At 36.4% G+C, this 27162-nt stretch overlaps 1 protein-coding gene across 11 annotated transcripts; it reads right to left on the bottom strand.

Annotated features, from left to right (window-relative positions):
- Nucleotides 1–7: 7 nt before the first annotated feature.
- On the bottom strand, nucleotides 8–27122 carry LOC131548954 (uncharacterized). 11 transcript variants are annotated; one of them, XR_009273296.1, is made up of 6 exons: nucleotides 26727–27122; nucleotides 25388–25690; nucleotides 24686–24894; nucleotides 14411–14499; nucleotides 13322–13624; nucleotides 11014–12826 (listed from the first exon to the last, which is right to left on the bottom strand). XR_009273296.1 is itself a non-coding variant. In XM_058790663.1 (5 exons), the coding sequence occupies exons 2-5, from the start codon at nucleotides 26490–26492 to the stop codon at nucleotides 24632–24634; spliced, it is 474 nt and encodes a 157-aa protein (XP_058646646.1). In that variant the 5' UTR covers nucleotides 26493–26571; nucleotides 26727–27122; the 3' UTR covers nucleotides 24334–24631. The 11 variants fall into 11 exon arrangements, 10 of the variants coding, with proteins under 10 accessions (XP_058646616.1, XP_058646576.1, XP_058646646.1 ...); XM_058790663.1 differs by lacking the exons at nucleotides 11014–12826; nucleotides 13322–13624; nucleotides 14411–14499 and adding an exon at nucleotides 26483–26571 and having other exon boundaries at nucleotides 24334–24894; nucleotides 25388–25526; nucleotides 25629–25690; XM_058790593.1 differs by lacking the exons at nucleotides 11014–12826; nucleotides 13322–13624 and having other exon boundaries at nucleotides 14231–14499.
- Between the last annotated feature and the right edge of the window lie 40 nt (nucleotides 27123–27162).

Below are 27162 nucleotides of genomic sequence, written 5' to 3'. Positions count from 1 at the left end.
TCTGATTAATAAAAAGTTAAAAAGAACAGCATTTATTTAAAAAATACATTTTGTGTTACAATATACGATGCTATTCAAAAGTTTGGGGTCAGTACATTTATTCTTTCATTTTTTAAGAAATTAATATTTTTATTCAGGAGGGATGTGTTAAATGAATAAAAAGTCATAGTAAAGACTTATATTGTTAAAAAATATGTCTATTTTGAACAAATGCTGCTCTTTTAAACTTCATCAATGAATCAAAGAAAAAAGTATCACACGTTCCAAAAAACAATATGAAGCAGCACAACAGTTTCAACACTCATAATAAATCAGTATATTAGAATGATTTCTGAAGGATCATGTGACTGAAGACTGGAGTAATGATGCTGAAAATTAACAGCTGCATCATAGACATAAATTCTATTTTGAAGTACATTAAAATAGGAAACCAATATTAGAAATTGCAATAAGATTTCACAATATTACTGTTTTTTTTTTTTTTTTCATCAAAGTTGTCCTAAGACAAGAATGCATTTTGGTTTTAGGTTTTAGGACAACTTTGATGAAAGGTTTTGATCCACTTCAAATGTTTACTAGTGTATATTGTCAATATCACACAACCCTACACTGTATGTGAATACTAACCATAACATAAAGTAGTACCATTGTACTACAGTGTTTTTGAGCATCTACCGTGGTATTCCTGGAAGTACCTTGCAGTAGCATGTAAATACACTGGTGCATGAATTACAGTATCATAGTATTTATCAAAGTAACATGGTATTACAATCTGATCCAATTACTGCACCACAGTGCCGTTTTTCTTTGTTTGTTTGTAAAAACAACCAGAATTATAATATGATGCTTTAACAGTATTAATATTAACTAATATAATAATATCCACTCACCCATAACTTCCAAGCTGAATCTTTGTCCCTGCTCTTTACTGTTGATGTCAATGGTATACTCTCCACTATGCTCGACTTTTAAATTAGTTATAGTGATTTGTCCAGTTTTCTCATCAAGAGTTGTGATGTCTTTGAATCTCTGATTCGGGATGATAACACCATCATCAACGTCCCATTCAATCGCCTTCACAGTAGAAAGACTAACATGTTTCCATGTGATGCTGGTGACAGGAGATTCTAATGTGTCTGGACTAAAGAAACTGTCTCACCCACTGCTTTCTTCACATCTTCACCTAAATAATAAAGTATGAGAGTATGTTAGTCAACATTCAACAATTTCTGTAGTTACTGGTAGCTTCGGATAACATGTTACATCAACAAAAAGTACCTACGAGCATAATGTACATTAAAAAAACCACACGGTATAATCATCTGAATCAGACTAACTTAACGTTATACGCCAATGGCAAGGGTAGGCCGTAGGAGTGAAGATAATACCTTAAAATACTAACGTGAAAAATTAGGCCACAACAGACTCGTTAATGTAATTATCTAAAATACTATGAATCAGTCATTTGAATGAGTCAGCTGAATGGATGACTCAATAATGACTCACTCATCAAGACTTGCCACCAGGTACTGGCAGTTTTGGTTTCATATTTGAAAATATAATTCCATTTTTTTTAATTAGCCTACTTCATATTTAAGTATGTTATTTATTTATTTTTTAAATCAGGTGCTGCTGATTCTGTGCACAACGATTTTATTTTCTAATTATTGTTCTAATTAAATATAGTTATTAAATGTAACAATTTACCCATGTAATAATTAACACACACACACACACACACACATATATATACAGTGAGGAAAATAAGTATTTGAACACCCTGCTATTTTGCAAGTTCTCCCACTTAGAAATCATGGAGGGTCTGAAATTGTCATCGTAGGTGCATGTCCACTGTGAGAGACATAATCTAAAAAAATCCAGAAATCACAATGTATGATTTTTAACTATTTATTTGTATGATACAGCTGCAAATAAGTATTTGAACACCTGAGAAAATCAATGTTAATATTTGGTACAGTAGCCTTTGTTTGCAATTACAGAGGTCAAACGTTTCCTGTAGTTTTTCACCAGGTTTGCACTGTATATATATATACAAATTAAAGCATGTCTTGTTAATTATATTTTAAAAATTAACATATTTGAATGACAATAGATTTATTGAAAAAAAAGATTTATCAAAATAAACAGAAAAGTTTACAAACACTGCTCATTGTTTTGAACAAGAATTAAATTGCAAAACATATAGAACAGTATTATATTATTGTATTATCATGGCACATTTAATCTAGTTATAGTGATTTGTCCGGTTTTCTTATCAAGAGATGTGATGCCTTTGAATCTCTGGTTTGCATCATCAAATGCAATCGCCCACACAACAACTCCACTATCGTTTCTGTGTTTCCATATAATGCTTTGGACAGGAGGAACAACTTTGTCAGGACGAAAAGAAACTGTATCACCCACTGCTTTCTTCACATCTTCGCCTTGTTAATAAAATAAGGGAGAGTATGTTAATCAGCATTCAATAAGCAAATGTCTTTCGTGCACTGCAGTCATGTAAATTAGGCTACAATACTAGAATATCATTTATATCTGAACTGCTGCCCATCTTCGATTAAACGTTAAAAACATTATGTAGCCTACCTAAAACAGCTTCTGTGGAAATGAACACAACGCAGAGTGCGACCAACGTCAAGCATCGTAAAGACATTTTTGTTAGTCTATACAAAGGACACGATAATGCACTTTTCTACAGTATTTTGCTCAGAAAGTCTTTTACACGCCCAGGACGCAAACAGAAATCGCAAATATGAGTCGTTGTGTTGGTCTTCCACTAAGAGCAGTGCTGATATCTTCCCCCAGGGGGCGCTCTGTTCTGTTTTAATGTAATTCAGTGGACAGTAACACACTGAATAATAAACCACATTAATCACATTTTGATACAGAAAGACAACCCCCAAAAAAACTGTATTTTAAATTAAAACATATGCCAATAAATTTTGCCAGATTTTTTTTATTTACAACTTCCAAAATCATCTTTGCAGTGAATGAAATAAACACAAAATACTATTTTGTCATTTGCCATTATGCAAAATGTAAAATGACACATTAATTTGCACCAAAATAAACAGTGAAGTTTGACACACGACCGCTAACGTTTCCTCCTGCAACCCATTTTAGATCGTGAAAGCGTTCCTTAATCAATAAAAGCTGTCACTCAGTTCATCGCGACTTCACAAAGCTGAAAGCTCCGTTACAATCAAGAAGCTCTCTACTCTGCCGATGAATCTCATTTATATCGTATATACTGTTTGTTACAATGAGAGGATCACAATCAGAGGTGTTTGAGATATCAACAGATATGTCTGTGTAAGGATCCACCCGCTAGTCCAAACAACGGAAACCAGCGGCCTGGTCGAAGGTTTAATGTGCTTCTGAATTTATCAGGATTTAGTTTCAATTTTGGTCTAGCTCCGTGTTCAATCTGACTTCAATTCCAATTAAGTGATCATTAAATTTAGACTGTACTTCTAATTAAAAACTGATCACAAATATCGCTTGTATTCTAATTTAGATATTTGATTATTCTAGACATCCCATACTTTCAATTATCCGTTCACTGGGGACCTAATGTCGCAGAGAGTCTCACGCTTTAGCGTAGATCTCACGGACACAAACTCGCCAATCTGATGTTAGTCAGAGGGTGTAGGTAGACTAATACCTAATTGTCTGCCGCCTACTGCTTGCTTATGACTAAAAGTGTAGTTTACTTAGTTGTTTCCCGTACAACTTGCTAGCACCAGTGATGGTCTCCGATGACTTGCCTACTGCTCCTATCATTCACGAGCCTTCAGTTTGATCTATCCTGGCCGTAGATTTGCGGTAACAAAAGCCTCCTCACAGTCTAATAGTCATAATGATTTCAAGACAGTTCAGAATAAATCAAATATAACAATTTATTATTAGTTATTATTATTATTGTATTTCCAACAAAAGGGAAACTGATCAAGTTATGAAGCTGTCGCTGTTCTTGTTGAGCTTTAAAAGTTCACACCACAACCCCCCACAGTCATTAGCATATTTAAAAGCCAAATCGTAAACTTGCATTTATTCATTTAGCAGATGCTTTTATCCAATGCTAAGTAATAGTAGGAGTATAATAACAACAACAACAACAACAATTGAAAAATGTATTAAGTTTCAGTTCACAGACAACACAAAATGAACTGTAAAACAACTACAGTAGCTTTAAACAGTGTTGTGACAGTGGTATAATGATGATTTCAGATAATAATGCTGTGGTACTTTAATATAAATGATAGTTTATTTGGAGGTGTATCATAGTATGATATTACAATCACATTCCATCTGTGTTGATCAGTGTAAATCAAGGCTTTTAAAGTATTTTAATAATCAATATGAATTTTTGTGCCTGCTCTTTATAGTTGATGTCAATGTAAACGTTCCCTTTAGCCATGTGTGTGTGGAACCGAACATGTCCCCTCAATCGAGTTTGTGGCCTTGCTTTGTTTGGTCTGCGTAACCAACATCCTCAGTTGATGATTCTGTAAAACTGCCAACTCCCTGATCGCAGACATTCTCTTCTCTTTTCTGTTTCTGTGATCGGATGTTTTGGCAGACTGGTCTACAAGCTGTTTTAGACTAACAAGGAAGTTTTGAGTTCTGAAACTTATAGAATGTTTTATTGCACAATGACGTCTTGTGTCAAAAGCATTTTGATTTCTCAGTTCATTACCCCTTTAAAGTCCCAGAGAGTTCATAAATATCGCATATAAATAAGACTGTTGAAAATTGAAATCGACACCCAAACAAACAATTTTGTGAATATAAGCTAGCTGTCTGGTCTATGTGCGCTGAAAAAAAGTATCAACATAGTTTTGTCTGACATCTGGAAATGCGTAGTTAATAGGGGTGCAACGATACATGTATACATACCAAACCGTCACGGTACAGACTTATCGGCAATTCACCATCAATCCAGCAGGGGCACCGCAGTAATGCAACGCTGTTTGATAACCGCAGCAGAAGAACAGCAAATGCCATGAGTTGCTGAAAACAAAGCCCGCTAGACAGTGACCATGCGCTGATTCGAGCAGCGTCTCTCACTGACAAAGGAGTACTTTAAAGGCTTGCGCACTCAACTGTTTGCGAAATGGAGCTTTGTGCTCGTGTATCCTACCTCTCATTTGGCACAAATCCAAGTATTCCATAATATTTCCATATTTGCGATGTATCTGAATGCAAAACTATTATTCATTATATAAATTATAGGCTTCGTACTTCAGTCGCGTTCCAACGGTGACACAGAGGCGGGCGCGCTGATGTTTGGTTCACTGTATCTTTATTTTGATAAAGTACCAACTGCGCTGTCAAGTTAGCACTATTACTACTAACACTCGGAAGGCACGCACTGTATGTTGGAAACAGGCCAATCCTACTAACCTATGGCCTGTCCCCCGGTCTTCTACTACTTTACTCTCTATTCCAATTGGTCTCTGGAACTGCCAGTCTGCTGTAAACAAAGCAGACTTTATTCCTTCTATTGCTACCCATTCCGGTCTCAACCTCATGGCCCTAACTGAGACTTGGATCAAACCTGAGGACACTGCCACTCCTGCAGCACTCTCCACTAACTTCACTTTTTCCCACACCCCTCACACACTTGGGAGGGGTGGAGGTACGGGCCTCCTTATTTCAAATGAATGGAATTTTGAGCTTCTACCATCTCTTACAGGCAACAGCTCATTTGAATCTCATGCAATTACTATTACCTACCCTGTTAAAATCCACTTTGTAGTTGTGTATCGTCCCCCAGGTCAACTGGGTAACTTCTTGGAGGAGCTGGATGTATTACTGTCCAACTTTCCTGAGGATGGTATTCCTCTGGTACTGCTCGGTGACTTCAACATCCACCTAGAAAAACCCCAGGCTGCTGACTTCAACACTCTTCTCACTTCATTTGACCTCAAGCGAGTGTCTACTATGGCTACTCACAAATCAGGTAACCAACTGGACCTCATCTACACACGCTACTGCTCCACTGACAACACATTAGTTACTCCACTGCACACCTCAGACCACTTCCTCATCACTTCTAACCTCACACTAACTCCTGACACAGCACACACTCCCCCACAGGTCACCTTTCGCCATAACCTACGCTCGCTCTCTCCCACTTGCCTTTCCTCAATGGTTACATCTGCACTTCCTTCACCCTCTCAGTTTTCAGCACTGGACACAAACAGTGCTACTGACACTCTTTGCTCCACTCTAACATCTTGCTTAGACAACTTTTGCCCCCTTTCATCCAGACCAGCACGCTCTACCCCCTCTGCCCCCTGGCTGTCTGATGTTCTCCGTGAACATCGCGCTAAACTAAGGGCTGCAGAGAGGAAATGGCACAAATCAAAAAACTCTGCTGACCTTAGTGTGTATCAGTCACTCCTCTCTTCCTTCTCTGCAAACCTCTCCTCGGCTAAATCGACATACTACCACAACAAAATCTGTTCTGACTCTCGCACACTTTTCAAAACTTTCTCTTCTCTTCTCTGTCCTCCTCCCCCTCCTCCTTCATCAACTTTTACAGCTGATGACTTTGCAATTTTCTTCACAAATAAAACCAGAACCATCAGTGACCAATTCCTCCCACCACAAACTGATAACTTCATACCGACTAACACACACTCTCTCACCTCCTTCTCTCCTCTCCCGGAGATGGAAGTTTCAAAACTCATCCTTTCCAATCATCCCACTGTTTACCATTACACCCCTAATAGTTAATGTCTGCCAACGTCATCTCATAATAATTCATATGTATTTTACATAAAAGGTGGTTCTATAAAACGTACATTTACTTACGTTTTTACAGACACTAAAACGTACAATACTGACGTATTTTCAGCATTTAAACGTACAAAACTGATGCATTGACATCTAAAAATAAATCCTTATGAATATTGAAATCGCAGCATTAATTTTATTATTAGTTGTTTTTAGTTGTCATATCAATTACCTTGTTTACAATTGCATCATTAAATTGTTTACTCGTTTACTTGATAACATTTTGTTTTGTTGTGCGATTTCTGCTGCCAGCTCATTTCCAATAATAGGCCTACATAGGCAAAACGTTAAACAAGACTTCACTTTAAACCATAAAATAAATAACATTTGAAATCGTTTAACCTTTACTTTTCATGTAATGTTTACTTTGTTTGCCATGGGCCACAAAAGGCGTTTTCTCCAAAATGCTGTGACTGACAATAGAACTATAAAAAACACCAAAACCGCAACATGATTACGAAATGAAACATTTTTCATGCGCTGTAATCCAGATCTTTAGAATCCATATGACTGCGAGGAACAGACCCAAATCCAAGCCTTTATTAGGCGATCTTCATCTCCATCCCGAGCAGCGAGTCCAGCGACCGTAAACAGCAAAGCCCGCGCTGACTGACTCATTCGTTACGAATTCAAATGTTGCCGCTTCAAATGACAGGTTTTACTACAGGATAATCGAAGGCTCATTGGCTCTCGCCTGCATTCGTAACAGATTGCGACATGCAGTGTTTCTGGTGTGTGTTTGAATCGGTTTGAATGATGCTAGAACGCGAGCGCCTTGAAGGCGCCGCCTTCACGAGTTCACTGAGAGCGAGAGGATCAGGAAAATAATCTGGATAATATTTTCAGCGATTAACAACATAAATTCTGCTCTGCACCTCACACAAACCTACTGTATTCCGCCAGAGAGGACTGCGGCTGTGATGCATCGTCATTTGGATTACTTTTGGTAGTGCTTTCGAAATTTTTGCAATACTGATTGTAATTGCATTTATCTGTCTGTCATGTTTTTCTTATACTGTACAGAAATAGCCATGTTTAGGTTTAGATGTAGGAGTGGGATTGGCGACTATAAAAACATTTTTAATGCTATATTGTTACTAAAATGGTTATTTTCCTGCATGTTTCGGTCAATTGAGTTTTATATTCTTTTATATCCGCTATAAAATGGGCAGGTTTAGGTTTGGGGGTAGGTTAAGGGGTCCAAAATCTAAATTGCTTATTTATAAAATGATAAAAATGCATATTCGCTGTAAAATGGGTAGGTTTTAGGTTTGGGGTAGGTTAAGGGGTCTAAATCGCTTATTGATAAAATGATAAAAATGCATTGATATGAATATCTTAATGATATAAAAGATACGTAAATATTTTTACGTATTTTTAGCTAAAAATACGTATCGATTTGTACGTTTTAAACGTTGAAATACGTCTAAATTGTACTTTTAGCATCAATAAAAACGTACAAAAATGTATGTTTTGTGCTCGTAAACGTTACGTAATACCTTGTTGTATGACATCCGTGAGAGCTATAGAGAGCAGACGGCTCCTTGTGCTTTCGAATCGCTCTCACAGTTCTTTGATGTCATAGAACGATCGGTCTGCGCAGCGCGCTTCAAGTCAAACGAATGAAGGAACATATCTAATATATAGGCGTATTTGCATCGCTTTGATCGTTCTCTGTAGATCCCACCTTCTCATGCACCACGATTGGTCAATTGTGTACAATGCCTGCACATCATTCCTCAAACTACTTTTCTATCATTAACTTCAGCAAGAATGAAAACAGGAAAACAAAACCAAATATAGAAATCATGGCCAGGACTTATCCCGTAAAAACGGCACATATGGCCACCCTACGTTATATCAGGGCTGGACTGGTAATCGGGCATACCGGGCATTTTCCTGGTGGGCCGACGCAGTGAAGAGGCCGACAGAATATAATTTTTTTTTTTGCCAAAGACCATCGCGCAGGGACTACGAGCAGCCAGTGACCCATTGGTTTGTCTCCTGTATTGACAGCGTAAACCACCCAATCACAATGAGCTATAGATGGAGCCATGAACTGTTTTGCTCCGCCTAAAGAACGCTTCACCGCAACTTCTTCCTCGTCGGCTTTTCCCACGTTTTCACAGCAGCTTCATCAAGAACAGGCTTGCTCTGCGATGAGTGATGCGGCGTAAAGAGCCAGGCAGGAGGAGGAGAGGAGAGTAGTTGAATCGGTGAAGTGCTTGATTCGGACTCGCAACAGAGGCAGGCATCTATCCTGTGCGTGCGCCATTAGTGCAGAATATGCAAACACTTCTTAATGAAACGTAAATTCGTCCACCGCGATTTTTTGGCCAAGTCAAGTCAAGTGTGTTCATAGAGGTTTCCATGGGCCAATGCGAATAAATCTAGATTTAAATTCGAAAAGACACAATATTGTCAGACCTGACGTTTTTTTATTATCCAAAACAACTAGATGCAATGATACATATCTACACTACCAGTCAAAAGTTATTGAACATTTTGAATGTTTTTATTATTATTAAAGAATTCTCTTCTGCTGACCAAGCCTGCATTTATTTTATCCAAAATACAGCAAAAACAGTAATATTGTGAAATATTTTACTGTTTAAAATAACTGTTTTCTATTTGAATATATTTTAAAATGTAATTTATTCCTATGATCAAAGATGAATTTTCAGCATCATTACTCCAGTCACATGTTCGTTCAGAAATCAATCTAATATGCTGATTTGCTGCTCAAGAAATATTTATTATTATTATTATTATTTATTATTATTATCAATATTTAAAACAGTCGAGTAAATTCAGCTTTGGTCACAGGAATAAATTACATTTGAAAACGTATATAATTGTTGCATCAGTGAGCCGCTATCTGTATGAGGTGTATTTGAATATTTTTGAATGAGCGTTTGCGCTTTTTACTTCCACTTTCGATTTCGCGATCACGCACTCTGTGTAAAGGAGCACATCTTACAAGATCAGGTATTTGTCAATGAGCTCAGGATCAGTTGAGCAGCAAATACTCGAGCATGGTCTTGTCAGTTATCTCTCATTATTCTCGACCTGTGATCAGTCAAATATGTCTCCTGCAGCTCTTGTTGGATGTAGGGTTGCCAAGTCCGCGTTTTCCACAGAAGTGGGCTACTTTTAAACTGTTGCCATGGGTTGATTTTCCCAAGTTAGTTAAAGGTTTGAAATATTGCATAAATTACATTTGACTGAAATGCTTGTATTGAAACATTTTGCATTCTACCCATGATAAAACTTTCATGGACTTTTACATTAACTGTTCCCTCCTGGTGGAATGACCTGCCACACTCGATCCAAGCACCTGAGTGCTTTATCATTTTTAAGAAACGGCTGAAAACACATCTCTCTCATCTTCATTTGACCCTCTATCTCTAGCACTCTCTATTATAATGCTAATTCTAATTTTATCTGCTTTTTAATAATAAAAATAAAAACATGACCCTCTAACATGTGCACTCTCTATTCCATTTCTATGCTAAATACTTGTTTTATTTATAAAGAAAAAAGAGCCTCTAACACTAGCATTCTCTCTTCTTTGTACTTATTTTCTTTTTATTTATTATAAAAACAAAATAAGCAAACAAACAAACAAAAAACCTTGCTACGTATATTGTTATGCGAATCCCCACCCACAAACCCCGCCCCTACTCTCCTCTTTTTGGAAAACTAAAATATGGTGACCCTAGTTATGTTGAGATCACGAGAAAACAAGAAGGAAAAAAATAATAATGCATGGCCACTTAGAACTTCCGTAGGGTTTTACTGTTGGCCTAAATAGGCTATATTTCGTTGTATTGCGTTATTTATATCAAGTACATATTTAAGTATATACATCACTGTAAATCAAATTTTCTAAGTGCACTTTAAAATGTACTTAATATAAGAACAGGGGGCAGGTCAAAAATACCTCCTTAAGGCAACGCGTTTACATGCAAACTGCTGCAATGAGTGTTTATGCAATCTACCTTATGTCAAATATTAGGCTACATGTAGTAGAATTATAAGGAAACCAGGGCTACAATCTTAAAAATAAAGTTTTTTTTTTTTTTTTAATTTTATTATTATTATTGTCATGTGGTTCCATGATGAACATTTAACATCCAATTAACTTTTAATCCACAAAAACATAGAAAAAGATTCTTTAGATCACTGGTTCTCAATTTCAGTCTTCGCGACCCCCCGCTCTGCACATTATGTATATCTCTCTCATCACTTCAGATGTTTGTTCTATTCGACTGTAAGTTCCCTGCAAAATGGACTTCACAGGATATTCTGGATATTCACATATTCCACTTCGAAGGGAGAGTATATGTTCCATTCAAAGAGCATTAAAGTGTGTGAGACGTGAATTTAAATTGTTTTTACAGAGTTATATTATGTCACACTTCACACTTATGTAAAGGTGGACAAAGTACACAATTTCATTACTTGAGTGAAAGTATAGATATTGCTGGTCAAATATTACTCCATTACAAGTGAAAGTTGTAAAGACTGATTTTTACTTAAGTAAAAGTACAGAAGTAATTGATTTTAAACGTACTTAAGTAGCAAAATAAAATTTCCTTTTTTATGTCAATGCACTGTTTTATTATTGTTGTATGTGATACTAGCAATACCTTATGCCTCTGAAGCAACTTATTGTTTTTTGTAAGGAGACACACAACTGTGGCTTTATAGGTAATATTTTCATTAACACAATTTTGCAAAATCAGGCAATATTGTGCCTAATATATAACACAATATTAACTTATTATCAAATTGTTGTAAATAAATATCACATTTGCAACTCAGTGTTCATAAAATGCTCGGAAATCACTTCACGTAACCTTACAAGAGCGATAACTGATAGGCTGTATAAAAAAAATCACTCACTGACTTTCAAAGCTGCTACAATGTAACGTCTTTCTACTTCTCGATAGAAATGTAGTGAAGTGAAAAGTACGATATTTGTCTTTCAAATGTAGTGAAGTTAAAGTCGTACTGTAAGTTTCCAGAAAAATAATACTCATGTAAAGTACAGATACTCAAAAAGTGTACTTAAGTACAATACTCAAGTGAATGTACTGTGTTATTGTCCACCTCTGCACTTATCTAATAAGTTTCGTCTGTGTGTGAAGACACTGCAGGCAGTGGTGTTGTGCAAATCTGTGAATGAATGTCCCGAAGTGAAGTAAACTTCAACTGATTTCCCGCGCTCAGGAGGTAGCAATGAACCCTGTGTAGGGACCCGTCAATCAGAACACATCATGCATGGAGCTCTCTTCTCTTCTAACGAGCTGATGATCTGAAGCAGGTGTGTTAAGTAAGAGAGACATGCAAAATAATCAGAGCGGTGATGTAAGTTTAGAGTCTAAACGGAAATCGACTTTTAAAGAGAAACCCATCTTGAGAAATATTCATTCTCTGTTATGTTTATGTTTATTCCTCATAGTAAACCACATAGGGAACGTCCTGCAACAAGTTAAAAAAAAATAAAATAAAAAAATTCTAAGTTTGTGCATTCATTCAAACTCCAAGAGTCTGTCAGCATCTTTGACCTTATCTCATTTTTCGAAGGACACATTTCAAATGTTTTAAAAGATAAAACAGTATAGTCTCATGACAGGGAATTATAATCAGGAAAATTGTGATAATAACCACATCAATTTACTGTATATGTTAAACATTTCCTCTCTGATTAATAATATTGTACTAGTAAAGGCAGTCTACTCTTTAAACAGATCTCTCTCATAGACCGGTTCACTGGTCTCCTCACTCACTGCGTTCTCTAGTGTGCAGGTGTAGTAGTTTTCTGGATTTCTTGTGTTTTTGACTGTGATAAACTCTCCTGGCTTATGGTTCTTATTGCCCTCCAGTGTTTCTCCAGCAGAATTCTTCCAGATGATCGTTCCACTGTACTCACATATTAAATACACAACATCAGGGTTACTGCTCTCCTCTACAGTTATCTTAGGTTTGGGGACCCGCTCTGTGAAAGCAACAATGAAAAACATATGATCTTTCTCTCCACTGAGAAAGCAAAATGAAATCAAACACAACTACAATAGCCATGCAAAAAGAGATCTTACTGGCAGTTTTAGTTTCATATTTAAAAATACTTCCATTTTTTTAATTAGCCCACTAATATATATTTCAGTATGTTATTTTTTTAAATCAGGTGCTGCTGCTGACACAACAGAGTTTTTTACCATAGTTTGTAATACCCTGGTACTTTAAAACAAAGCCAAATACTTAAAAAAAGTACTAGTACAGTGTTTTGTGGACATGTACCTTGGCAGTACTTTGGTATTCTTGGAGGTACTTTGCATTATCAGGTAAATAGTATACTGTATATCAAAGAACCATGATATTACAATCTGATACCATTGTTGTATGTGAGGTTAAGCAAAACAACCATAATAATAATACTACAGTGCTTTTACAGTTTTAATATTAATGAATATAATAATCAACATCCTCTCACCCATAACTTCCAAGCTGAATCTTTGTCCCTGCTCTTTACTGTTGATGTCAATGGTATAATCTCCACTATGCTCGACTTTTAAATTAGTTATAGTGATTTGTCCAATTTTCTCATCAAGAGTTGTGATGTCTTTGAATCTCTGATTCGGGATGATAACACCATCATCAACGTCCCATTCAATCGCATTGACAGTAGAAAGACTAACATGTTTCCATGTGATGCTGAAGACAGGAAGATTTACTTTGGTTGGATGAAAAGACACTGTACCACCGACTACACCAACTACATTTTTCACTTCTTCCCCTAAATAAAACATGAGAGAGTAGCAAATGAGAATCGATAAAATTATATTTTATATGTATGTGAATTACTATATATTTTGAGGCATGTAAAATATATAAATTAACATATTTGAATGACAATAGATTTATTGATTTTTTTTTTTAAATAAAAGTTTACGAACACTGCTAAAGTGATTGTTTTGAACAAGAATTAACTTGCAAAACATACAGAATTACTTGAGCTAAAGTATTTGTGTCAGTAGTGTGGGCTAAAAGGCCCTCTTCACCACCTCACCACATTTAATAGATTTAAAACAAAACAGACCTTTTTTATTATTATTACGCAAGATGTGCTGCTCGTAAATGTTCAATAAAAGCATTTTTTCCCCCTCTGCAATCATAAATTATGTAAGTAATAAAAAAAATACATTTCCTTAAAATGTAGGCTATCTTTATGTGTACCTGCTATACCATAGTACCGTGGTAGACCTATTACAAAACCATTATTGCATCATGGCACTTTTTATGCATGACTAAAAAATTCATAATATTAATAGTCAAATAATATAACGTTTTAACAATATGTTAATCTTATTATCTGTATAGATACAGTCAAGCTGAATCTTTGTCCCTGCTCTTTACTGTTGATGTCAATGGTATAATCTCCACTATGCTCTACTTTTAAATTAGTTATAGTGATTTGTCCAGTTTTCTCATCAAGAGTTGTGATGTCTTTGAATCTCTGATTCGGGATGATAACACCATCATCAACGTCCCATTCAATCGCCTTCACAGTAGCAAGACTAACATGTTTCCATGTGATGCTGGTGACAGGAGATTCTAATGTGTCTGGACTAAAGGAAACTGTCCCACCCACTGCTCTCTTCACATCTTCACCTAAATAATAAAGTATGAGAGAGTATGTTAGTCAACATTCAACAATTTCTGTAGTTACTGGTAGCTTCCGGATAACATGTTACATCAACAAAAAGTACCTACGAGCATAATGTACATTAAAAAAACCACACGGTATAATCATCTGAATCAGACTAACTTAACGTTATACGCCAATGGCAAGGGTAGGCCGTAGGAGTGAAGATAATACCTTAAAATACTAACGTGAAAAATTAGGCCACAACAGACTCGTTAATGTAATTATCTAAAATACTATGAATCAGTCATTTGAATGAGTCAGCTGAATGGATGACTCAATAATGACTCACTCATCAAGACTTGCCACCAGGTACTGGCAGTTTTGGTTTCATATTTGAAAATATAATTCCATTTTTTTTAATTAGCCTACTTCATATTTAAGTATGTTATTTATTTATTTTTTAAATCAGGTGCTGCTGATTCTGTGCACAACGATTTTATTTTCTAATTATTGTTCTAATTAAATATAGTTATTAAATGTAACAATTTACCCATGTAATAATTAACACACACACACACACACACACATATATATATACAGTGAGGAAAATAAGTATTTGAACACCCTGCTATTTTGCAAGTTCTCCCACTTAGAAATCATGGAGGGGTCTGAAATTGTCATCGTAGGTGCATGTCCACTGTGAGAGACATAATCTAAAAAAAAAATCCAGAAATCACAATGTATGATTTTTTAACTATTTATTTGTATGATACAGCTGCAAATAAGTATTTGAACACCTGAGAAAATCAATGTTAATATTTGGTACAGTAGCCTTTGTTTGCAATTACAGAGGTCAAACGTTTCCTGTAGTTTTTCACCAGGTTTGCACTGTATATATATATACAAATTAAAGCATGTCTTGTTAATTATATTTTAAAAAATTAACATATTTGAATGACAATAGATTTATTGAAAAAAAAAAAGATTTATCAAAATAAACAGAAAAGTTTACAAACACTGCTCATTGTTTTGAACAAGAATTAAATTGCAAAACATATAGAACAGTATTATATTATTGTATTATCATGGCACATTTAATCTAGTTATAGTGATTTGTCCGGTTTTCTTATCAAGAGATGTGATGCCTTTGAATCTCTGGTTTGCATCATCAAATGCAATCGCCCACACAACAACTCCACTATCGTTTCTGTGTTTCCATATAATGCTTTGGACAGGAGGAACAACTTTGTCAGGACGAAAAGAAACTGTATCACCCACTGCTTTCTTCACATCTTCGCCTTGTTAATAAAATAAGGGAGAGTATGTTAATCAGCATTCAATAAGCAAATGTCTTCCGTGCACTGCAGTCATGTAAATTAGGCTACAATACTAGAATATCATTTATATCTGAACTGCTGCCCATCTTCGATTAAACGTTAAAAACATTATGTAGCCTACCTAAAACAGCTTCTGTGGAAATTAACACAACGCAGAGTGCGACCAACGTCAAGCATCGTAAAGACATTTTTGTTAGTCTATACAAAGGACACGATAATGCACTTTTCTACAGTATTTTGCTCAGAAAGTCTTTTACACGCCCAGGACGCAAACAGAAATCGCAAATACGAGTCGTTGTGTTAGTCTTCCACTAAGAGCAGTGCTGATATCTTCCCCCAGGGGGCGCTCTGTTCTGTTTTAATGTAATTCAGTGGACAGTAACACACTGAATAATAAACCACATTAATCACATTTTGATACAGAAAGACAACCCCCCCCCCAAAAAAAACTGTATTTTAAATTAAAACATATGCCAATAAATTTTGCCAGATTTTTTTTATTTACAACTTCCAAAATCATCTTTGCAGTGAATGAAATAAACACAAAATACTATTTTGTCATTTGCCATTATGCAAAATGTAAAATGACACATTAATTTGCACCAAAATAAACAGTGAAGTTTGACACACGACCGCTAACGTTTCCTCCTGCAACCCATTTTTAGATCGTGAAAGCGTTCCTTAATCAATAAAAAGCTGTCACTCAGTTCATCGCGACTTCACAAAGCTGAAAGCTCCGTTACAATCAAGAAGCTCTCTACTCTGCGCGATGAATCTCATTTATATCGTATATACTGTTTGTTACAATGAGAGGATCACAATCAGAGGTGTTTGAGATATCAACAGATATGTCTGTGTAAGGATCCACCCGCTAGTCCAAACAACGGAAACCAGCGGCCTGGTCGAAGGTTTAATGTGCTTCTGAATTTATCAGGATTTAGTTTCAATTTTGGTCTAGCTCCGTGTTCAATCTGACTTCAATTCCAATTAAGTGATCATTAAATTTAGACTGTACTTCTAATTAAAAACTGATCACAAATATCGCTTGTATTCTAATTTAGATATTTGATTATTCTAGACATCCCATACTTTCAATTATCCGTTCACTGGGGACCTAATGTCGCAGAGAGTCTCACGCTTTAGCGTAGATCTCACGGACACAAACTCGCCAATCTGATGTTAGTCAGAGGGTGTAGGTAGACTAATACCTAATTGTCTGCCGCCTACTGCTTGCTTATGACTAAAAGTGTAGTTTACTTAGTTGTTTCCCGTACAACTTGCTAGCACCAGTGATGGTCTCCGATGACTTGCCTACTGCTCCTATCATTCACGAGCCTTCAGTTTGATCTATCCTGGCCGTAGATTTGCGGTAACAAAAGCCTCCTCACAGTCTAATAGTCATAATGATTTCAAGACAGTTCAGAATAAATCAAATATAACAATTTATTATTAGTTATTATTATTATTGTATTTCCAACAAAAGGGAAACTGATCAAGTTATGAAGCTGTCGCTGTTCTTGTTGAGCTTTAAAAGTTCACACCACAACCCCCCACAGTTATTAGCATATTTAAAAGCCAAATCGTAAACTTGCATTTATTCATTTAGCAGATGCTTTTATCCAATGCTAAGTAATAGTAGGAGTATAATAACAACAACAACAACAACGATTGAAAAATGTATTAAGTTTCAGTTCACAGACAACACAAAATGAACTGTAAAACAACTACAGTAGCTTTAAACAGTGTTGTGACAGTGGTATAATGATGATTTCAGATAATAATGCTGTGGTACTTTAATATAAATGATAGTTTATTTGGAGGTGTATCATAGTATGATATTACAATCACATTCCATCTGTGTTGATCAGTGTAAATCAAGGCTTTTAAAGTATTTTAATAATCAATATGAATTTTGTGCCTGCTCTTTATAGTTGATGTCAATGTAAACGTTCCTTTAGCCATGTGTGTGTGGAACGAACATGTCCCTCAATCGAGTTTGTGGCCTTGCTTTGTTTGGTCTGCGTAACCAACATCCTCAGTTGATGATTCTGTAAAACTGCCAACTCCCTGATCGCAGACATTCTCTTCTCTTTTCTGTTTCTGTGATCGGATGTTTTGGCAGACTGGTCTACAAGCTGTTTTTAGACTAACAAGGAAGTTTTGAGTTCTGAAACTTATAGAATGTTTTATTGCACAATGACGTCTTGTGTCAAAAGCATTTTGATTTCTCAGTTCATTACCCCTTTAAAGTCCCAGAGAGTTCATAAATATACGCATATAAATAAGACTGTTGAAAATTGAAATCGACACCCAAACAAACAATTTTGTGAATATAAGCTAGCTGTCTGGTCTATGTGTGCGCTGAAAAAAAAAGTATCAACATAGTTTTGTCTGACATCTGGAAATGCGTAGTTAATAGGGGTGCAACGATACATGTATACATACCAAACCGTCACGGTACAGACTTATCGGCAATTCACCATCAATCCAGCAGGGGGCACCCGCAGTAATGCAACGCTGTTTGATAACCGCAGCAGAAGAACAGCAAATGCCATGAGTTGCTGAAAACAAAGCCCGCTAGACAGTGACCATGCGCTGATTCCGAACGCGTCTCTCACTGACAAAGGAGTACTTTAAAGGCTTGCGCACTCAACTGTTTGCGAAATGGAGCTTTGTGCTCGTGTATCCTACCTCTCTCATTTGGCACAAATCCAAGTATTCCATAATATTTCCATATTTGCGATGTATCTGAATGCAAAACTATTATTCATTATATAAATTATAGGCTTCGTACTTCAGTCGCGTTCCAACGGTGACACAGAGGCGGGCGCGCTGATGTTTGGTTCACTGTATCTTTATTTTGATAAAGTACCAACTGCGCTGTCAAGTTAGCACTATTACTACTAACACTCGGAAGGCACGCACTGTATGTTGGAAACAGGCCAATCCTACTAACCTATGGCCTGTCCCCCGGTCTTCTACTACTTTACTCTCTATTCCAATTGGTCTCTGGAACTGCCAGTCTGCTGTAAACAAAGCAGACTTTATTCCTTCTATTGCTACCCATTCCGGTCTCAACCTCATGGCCCTAACTGAGACTTGGATCAAACCTGAGGACACTGCCACTCCTGCAGCACTCTCCACTAACTTCACTTTTTCCCACACCCCTCGCACACTTGGGAGGGGTGGAGGTACGGGCCTCCTTATTTCAAATGAATGGAATTTTGAGCTTCTACTATCTCTTACAGGCAACAGCTCATTTGAATCTCATGCAATTACTATTACCTACCCTGTTAAAATCCACTTTGTAGTTGTGTATCGTCCCCCAGGTCAACTGGGTAACTTCTTGGAGGAGCTGGATGTATTACTGTCAAACTTTCCTGAGGATGGTATTCCTCTGGTACTGCTCGGTGACTTCAATATCCACCTAGAAAAACCCCAGGCTGCTGACTTCAACACTCTTCTCACTTCATTTGACCTCAAACGAGTGTCTACTATGGCTACTCACAAATCAGGTAACCAACTGGACCTCATCTACACACGCTACTGCTCCACTGACAACACATTAGTTACTCCACTGCACACCTCAGACCACTTCCTCATCACTTCTAACCTCACACTAACTCTGAACACAGCACATACTCCCCCACAGGTCACCTTTCGCCATAACCTACGCTCGCTCTCTCCCACTTGTCTATCCTCAATGGTTACATCTGCACTTCCTTCACCCTCTCAGTTTTCAGCACTGGACACAAACAGTGCTACTGACACTCTTTGCTCCACTCTAACATCTTGCTTAGACAACTTTTGCCCCCTTTCATCCAGACCAGCACGCTCTACCCCCTCTGCCCCCTGGCTGTCTGATGTTCTCCGTGAACATCGCGCTAAACTAAGGGCTGCAGAGAGGAAATGGCACAAATCAAAAAACTCTGCTGACCTTAGTGCGTATCAGTCACTCCTCTCTTCCTTCTCTGCAAACGTCTCCTCGGCTAAATCGACATACTACCACAACAAAATCAACAACTGTTCTGACTCTCGCACACTTTTCAAAACTTTCTCTTCTCTTCTCTGTCCTCCTCCCCCTCCTCCTTCATCAACTTTTACAGCTGATGACTTTGCAATTTTCTTCACAAATAAAACCAGAACCATCAGTGACCAATTCCTCCACCACAAACTGATAACTTCATACCGACTAACACACACTCTCTCACCTCCTTCTCTCCTCTCCCGGAGATGGAAGTTTCAAAACTCATCCTTTCCAATCATCCCACTGTTTACCATTACACCCCTAATAGTTAATGTCTGCCAACGTCATCTCATAATAATTCATATGTATTTTACATAAAAGGTGGTTCTATAAAACGTACATTTACTTACGTTTTTACAGACACTAAAACGTACAATACTGACGTATTTTCAGCATTTAAACGTACAAAACTGATGCATTGACATCTAAAAATGAATCCTTATGAATATTGAAATCGCAGCATTAATTTTATTATTAGTTGTTTTTAGTTGTCATATCAATTACCTTGTTTACAATTGCATCATTAAATTGTTTACTCGTTTACTTGATAACATTTTGTTTTGTTGTGCGATTTCTGCTGCCAGCTCATTTCCAATAATAGGCCTACATAGGCAAAACGTTAAACAAGACTTCACTTTAAACCATAAAATAAATAACATTTGAAATCGTTTAACCTTTACTTTTCATGTAATGTTTACTTTGTTTGCCATGGGCCACAAAAGGCGTTTCCACCTTCTCATGCACCACGATTGGTCAATTGTGTACAATGCCTGCACATCATTCCTCAAACTACTTTTCTATCATTAACTTCAGCAAGAATGAAAACAGGAAAACAAAACCAAATATAGAAATCATGGCCAGGACTTATCCCGTAAAACGGCACATATGGCCACCCTACGTTATATCAGGGCTGGACTGGTAATCGGGCATACCGGGCATTTTCCTGGTGGGCCGACGCAGTGAAGAGGCCGACAGAATATAATTTTTTTTTTGCCAAAGACCATCGCGCAGGGACTACGAGCAGCCAGTGACCCATTGGTTTGTCTCCTGTATTGACAGCGTAAACCACCCAATCACAATGAGCTATAGATGGAGCCATGAACTGTTTTGCTCCGCCTAAAGAACGCTTCACCGCAACTTCTTCCTCGTCGGCTTTTCCCACGTTTTCACAGCAGCTTCATCAAGAACAGGCTTGCTCTGCGATGAGTGATGCGGCGTAAAGAGCCAGGCAGGAGGAGGAGAGGAGAGTAGTTGAATCGGTGAAGTGCTTGATTCGGACTCGCAACAGAGGCAGGCATCTATCCTGTGCGCGCGCCATTAGTGCAGAATATGCAAACACTTCTTAATGAAACGTAAATTCGTCCACCGCGATTTTTTGGCCAAGTCAAGTCAAGTGTGTTCATAGAGGTTTCCATGGGCCAATGCGAATAAATCTAGATTTAAATTCGAAAAGACACAATATTGTCAGACCTGACGTTTTTTTATTATCCAAAACAACTAGATGCAATGATACATATCTACACTACCAGTCAAAAGTTATTGAACATTTTTGAATGTTTTTTTATTATTATTAAAGAATTCTCTTCTGCTGACCAAGCCTGCATTTATTTTATCCAAAATACAGCAAAAACAGTAATATTGTGAAATATTTTTACTGTTTAAAATAACTGTTTTCTATTTGAATATATTTTAAAATGTAATTTATTCCTATGATCAAAGATGAATTTTCAGCATCATTACTCCAGTCACATGTTCGTTCAGAAATCAATCTAATATGCTGATTTGCTGCTCAAGAAATATTTATTATTATTATTATTATTTATTATTATTATCAATATTTAAAACAGTCGAGTAAATTCAGCTTTGGTCACAGGAATAAATTACATTTGAAAACGTATATAATTGTTGCATCAGTGAGCCGCTATCTGTATGAGGTGTATTTGAATATTTTTGAATGAGCGTTTGCGCTTTTTACTTCCACTTTCGATTTCGCGATCACGCACTCTGTGTAAAGGGAGCACATCTTACAAGATCAGGTATTTGTCAATGAGCTCAGGATCAGTTGAGCAGCAAATACTCGAGCATGGTCTTGTCAGTTATCTCTCATTATTCTCGACCTGTGATCAGTCAAATATGTCTCCTGCAGCTCTTGTTGGATGTAGGGTTGCCAAGTCCGCGTTTTCCACAGAAGTGGGCTACTTTTAAACTGTTGCCATGGGTTGATTTTCCCAAGTTAGTTAAAGGTTTGAAATATTGCATAAATTACATTTGACTGAAATGCTTGTATTGAAACATTTTGCATTCTACCCATGATAAAACTTTCATGGACTTTTACATTAACTGTTCCCTCCTGGTGGAATGACCTGCCACACTCGATCCAAGCACCTGAGTGCTTTATCATTTTTAAGAAACGGCTGAAAACACATCTCTCTCATCTTCATTTGACCCTCTATCTCTAGCACTCTCTATTATAATGCTAATTCTAATTTTATCTGCTTTTTTAATAATAAAAAATAAAAAAACATGACCCTCTAACATGTGCACTCTCTATTCCATTTCTATGCTAAATACTTGTTTTATTTATAAAGAAAAAAGAGCCTCTAACACTAGCATTCTCTCTTCTTTGTACTTATTTTCTTTTTATTTATTATAAAACAAAATAAGCAAACAAACAAACAAAAAACCTTGCTACGTATATTGTTATGCGAATCCCCACCCACAAACCCCGCCCCCTACTCTCCTCTTTTTGGAAAACTAAAATATGGTGACCCTAGTTATGTTGAGATCACGAGAAAACAAGAAGGAAAAAAATAATAATGCATGGCCACTTAGAACTTCCGTAGGGTTTTACTGTTGGCCTAAATAGGCTATATTTCGTTGTATTGCGTTATTTATATCAAGTACATATTTAAGTATATACATCACTGTAAATCAAATTTTCTAAGTGCACTTTAAAATGTACTTAATATAAGAACAGGGGGCAGGTCAAAAAATACCTCCTTAAGGCAACGTTTACATGCAAACTGCTGCAATGAGTGTTTATGCAATCTACCTTATGTCAAATATTAGGCTACATGTAGTAGAATTATAAGGGAAACCAGGGCTACAATCTTAAAAATAAAGTTTTTTTTTTTTTTTTTTTTAATTTTATTATTATTATTGTCATGTGGTTCCATGATGAACATTTAACATCCAATTAACTTTTAATCCACAAAAACATAGAAAAAGATTCTTTAGATCACTGGTTCTCAATTTCAGTCTTCGCGACCCCCCGCTCTGCACATTATGTATATCTCTCTCATCACTTCAGATGTTTGTTCTATTCGACTGTAAGTTCCCTGCAAAATGGACTTCACAGGATATTCTGGATATTCACATATTCCACTTCGAAGGGAGAGTATATGTTCCATTCAAAGAGCATTAAAGTGTGTGAGACGTGAATTTAAATTGTTTTTACAGAGTTATATTATGTCACACTTCACACTTATGTAAAGGTGGACAAAGTACACAATTTCATTACTTGAGTGAAAGTATAGATATTGCTGGTCAAATATTACTCCATTACAAGTGAAAGTTGTAAAGACTGATTTTACTTAAGTAAAAGTACAGAAGTAATTGATTTTAAACGTACTTAAGTAGCAAAATAAAATTTCCTTTTTATGTCAATGCACTGTTTTATTATTGTTGTATGTGATACTAGCAATACCTTATGCCTCTGAAGCAACTTATTGTTTTTGTAAGGAGACACACAACTGTGGCTTTATAGGTAATATTTTCATTAACACAATTTTGCAAAATCAGGCAATATTGTGCCTAATATATAACACAATATTAACTTATTATCAAATTGTTGTAAATAAATATCACATTTGCAACTCAGTGTTCATAAAATGCTCGGAAATCACTTCACGTAACCTTACAAGAGCGATAACTGATAGGCTGTATAAAAAATCACTCACTGACTTTCAAAGCTGCTACAATGTAACGCCTTTCTACTTCTCGATAGAAATGTAGTGAAGTGAAAAGTACGATATTTGTCTTTCAAATGTAGTGAAGTTAAAGTCGTACTGTAAGTTTCCAGAAAAATAATACTCATGTAAAGTACAGATACTCAAAAAGTGTACTTAAGTACAATACTCAAGTGAATGTACTGTGTTATTGTCCACCTCTGCACTTATCTAATAAGTTTCGTCTGTGTGTGAAGACACTGCAGGCAGTGGTGTTGTGCAAATCTGTGAATGAATGTCCCGAAGTGAAGTAAACTTCAACTGATTTCCCGCGCTCAGGAGGTAGCAATGAACCCTGTGTAGGGACCCGTCAATCAGAACACATCATGCATGGAGCTCTCTTCTCTTCTAACGAGCTGATGATCTGAAGCAGGTGTGTTAAGTAAGAGAGACATGCAAAATAATCAGAGCGGTGATGTAAGTTTAGAGTCTAAACGGAAATCGACTTTTAAAAGAAACCCATCTTGAGAAATATTCATTCTCTGTTATGTTTATGTTTATTCCTCATAGTAAACCACATAGGGAACGTCCTGCAACAAGTTAAAAAAAAATAAAATAAAAAAATTCTAAGTTTGTGCATTCATTCAAACTCCAAGAGTCTGTCAGCATCTTTGACCTTATCTCATTTTTCGAAGGACACATTTCAAATGTTTTAAAAGATAAAACAGTATAGTCTCATGACAGGGAATTATAATCAGGAAAATTGTGATAATAACCACATCAATTTACTGTATATGTTAAACATTTCCTCTCTGATTAATAATATTGTACTAGTAAAGGCAGTCTACTCTTTAAACAGATCTCTCTCATAGACCGGTTCACTGGTCTCCTCACTCACTGCGTTCTCTAGTGTGCAGGTGTAGTAGTTTTCTGGATTTCTTGTGTTTTTGACTGTGATAAACTCTCCTGGCTTATGGTTCTTATTGCCCTCCAGTGTTTCTCCAGCAGAATTCTTCCAGATGATCGTTCCACTGTACTCACATATTAAATACACAACATCAGGGTTACTGCTCTCCTCTACAGTTATCTTAGGTTTGGGGACCCGCTCTGTGAAAGCAACAATGAAAACATATGATCTTTCACTCCACTGAGAAAGCAAAATGAAATCAAACACAACTACAATAGCCATGCAAAAGAGATCTTACTGGCAGTTTTAGTTTCATATTTAAAAATACTTCCATTTTTTTAATTAGCCCACTAATATATATTTCAGTATGTTATTTTTTTAAATCAGGTGCTGCTGCTGACACAACAGAGTTTTTTACCATAGTTTGTAATACCCTGGTACTTTAAAACAAAGCCAAATACTTAAAAAAAGTACTAGTACAGTGTTTTGTGGACATGTACCTTGGCAGTACTTTGGTATTCTTGGAGGTACTTTGCATTATCAGGTAAATAGTATACTGTATATCAAAGAACCATGATATTACAATCTGATACCATTGTTGTATGTGAGGTTAAGCAAAACAACCATAATAATAATACTACAGTGCTTTTACAGTTTTAATATTAATGAATATAATAATCAACATCCTCTCACCCATAACTTCCAAGCTGAATCTTTGTCCCTGCTGTTTACTGTTGATGTCAATGGTATACTCTCCACTATGCTCGACTTTTAAATTAGTTATAGTGATTTGTCCAATTTTCTCATCAAGAGTTGTGATGTCTTTGAATCTCTGATTCGGGATGATAACACCATCATCAACGTCCCATTCAATCGCATTGACAGTAGAAAGACTAACATGTTTCCATGTGATGCTGGTGACAGGAAGATTTACTTTGGTTGGATGAAAAGACACTGTACCACCGACTACACCAACTACATTTTTCACTTCTTCCCCTAAATAAAACATGAGAGAGTAGCAAATGAGAATCGATAAAATTATATTTTATATGTATGTGAATTACTATATATTTTGAGGCATGTAAAAATATATAAATTAACATATTTGAATGACAATAGATTTATTGATTTTTTTTTTTTTAAATAAAAGTTTACGAACACTGCTAAAGTGATTGTTTTGAACAAGAATTAACTTGCAAAACATACAGAATTACTTGAGCTAAAGTATTTGTGTCAGTAGTGTGGGCTAAAAGGCCCTCTTCACCACCTCACCACATTTAATAGATTTAAAACAAAACAGACCTTTTTTATTATTATTACGCAAGATGTGCTGCTCCGTAAATGTTCAATAAAAGCATTTTTTCCCCCTCTGCAATCATAAATTATGTAAGTAATAAAAAAAATACATTTCCTTAAAATGTAGGCTATCTTTATGTGTACCTGCTATACCATAGTACCGTGGTAGACCTATTACAAAACCATTATTGCATCATGGCACTGTTTTATGCATGACTAAAAAAATTCATAATATTAATAGTCAAATAATATAACGTTTTAACAATATGTTAATCTTATTATCTGTATAGATACAGTCAAGCTGAATCTTTGTCCCTGCTCTTTACTGTTGATGTCAATGGTATAATCTCCACTATGCTCTACTTTTAAATTAGTTATAGTGATTTGTCCAGTTTTCTCATCAAGAGTTGTGATGTCTTTGAATCTCTGATTCGGGATGATAACACCATCATCAACGTCCCATTCAATCGCATTGACAGTAGAAAGACTAACATGTTTCCATGTGATGCTGGTGACAGGAGGAAAAACTTTGTCTGGAAGAAAAGAAACTTCGTCATCCACTGCTTTAATCACATCTTCGCCTTAATAATAAAATATGGGAGAGTGTATTAGCATTCAATAAGCAAATGTCTTCCGTGCACTGCAGTCATGTAAATTAGGCTACAATACTAGAATATAATTTATAACTAAACTGCTGCGCCATCTTCGATTAAACATTAAAAACATCGTAGCCTACCTAAAACAGCTTCTGTGGAGATGAACACACAACGCAGAGTGCGACCAACGTCAAGCATCGTAAAGACATTTTTTGTTAGTCTATACAAAGGACACGTTAATGCACTTTTATACAGTATTTTGTTCAGAAAGTCTTTTACGCACCCAGGACGCAAACAGAACCCGCAAATATGAGTCGTCGTGTTGGTCTTCCACTAAGAGCAGTGCGGATATGTTCCCCCAGGGGGCGCTCTGTTCTGTTTTAATGTAATTCAGTGGACAGTAACAATCGGAGGTGTTTGAGAAAACAACAGATATGTCTGTGATTGGCTACACTGTGCTCAACGCTACAAAAACACGAACTAGGGACTTTCGACGCTCTCCAGAGCGCAAACACAAACACACACTGGAGAGTTGCCAAATCTGATTCGCCAATATCATATTATTAGTTTCACTGC

Source organism: Onychostoma macrolepis, chromosome 01 (assembly GCF_012432095.1).
Source record: "Onychostoma macrolepis isolate SWU-2019 chromosome 01, ASM1243209v1, whole genome shotgun sequence".
NCBI lineage: Eukaryota > Metazoa > Chordata > Actinopteri > Cypriniformes > Cyprinidae > Onychostoma > Onychostoma macrolepis.
This window is presented reverse-complemented; position numbering and strand designations above follow the sequence as displayed.

Coding starts and splice junctions, on each gene's coding strand:
- LOC131548954 (XM_058790585.1), bottom strand. CDS start 26,784: ATGCTTGACGTTGGTCGCACTCTGCGTTGTGTGTTCATCTCCACAGAA. Junction 25,691..26,726: donor CTCCACAGAAGCTGTTTTAG/GTAGGCTACGAT, acceptor TGTTTTATTTAG/GGGAAGAAGTGAAAAATGTA. Junction 24,895..25,387: donor ATTCAGCTTGGAAGTTATGG/GTGAGAGGATGT, acceptor TTGCTTTCACAG/AGCGGGTCCCCAAACCTAAG.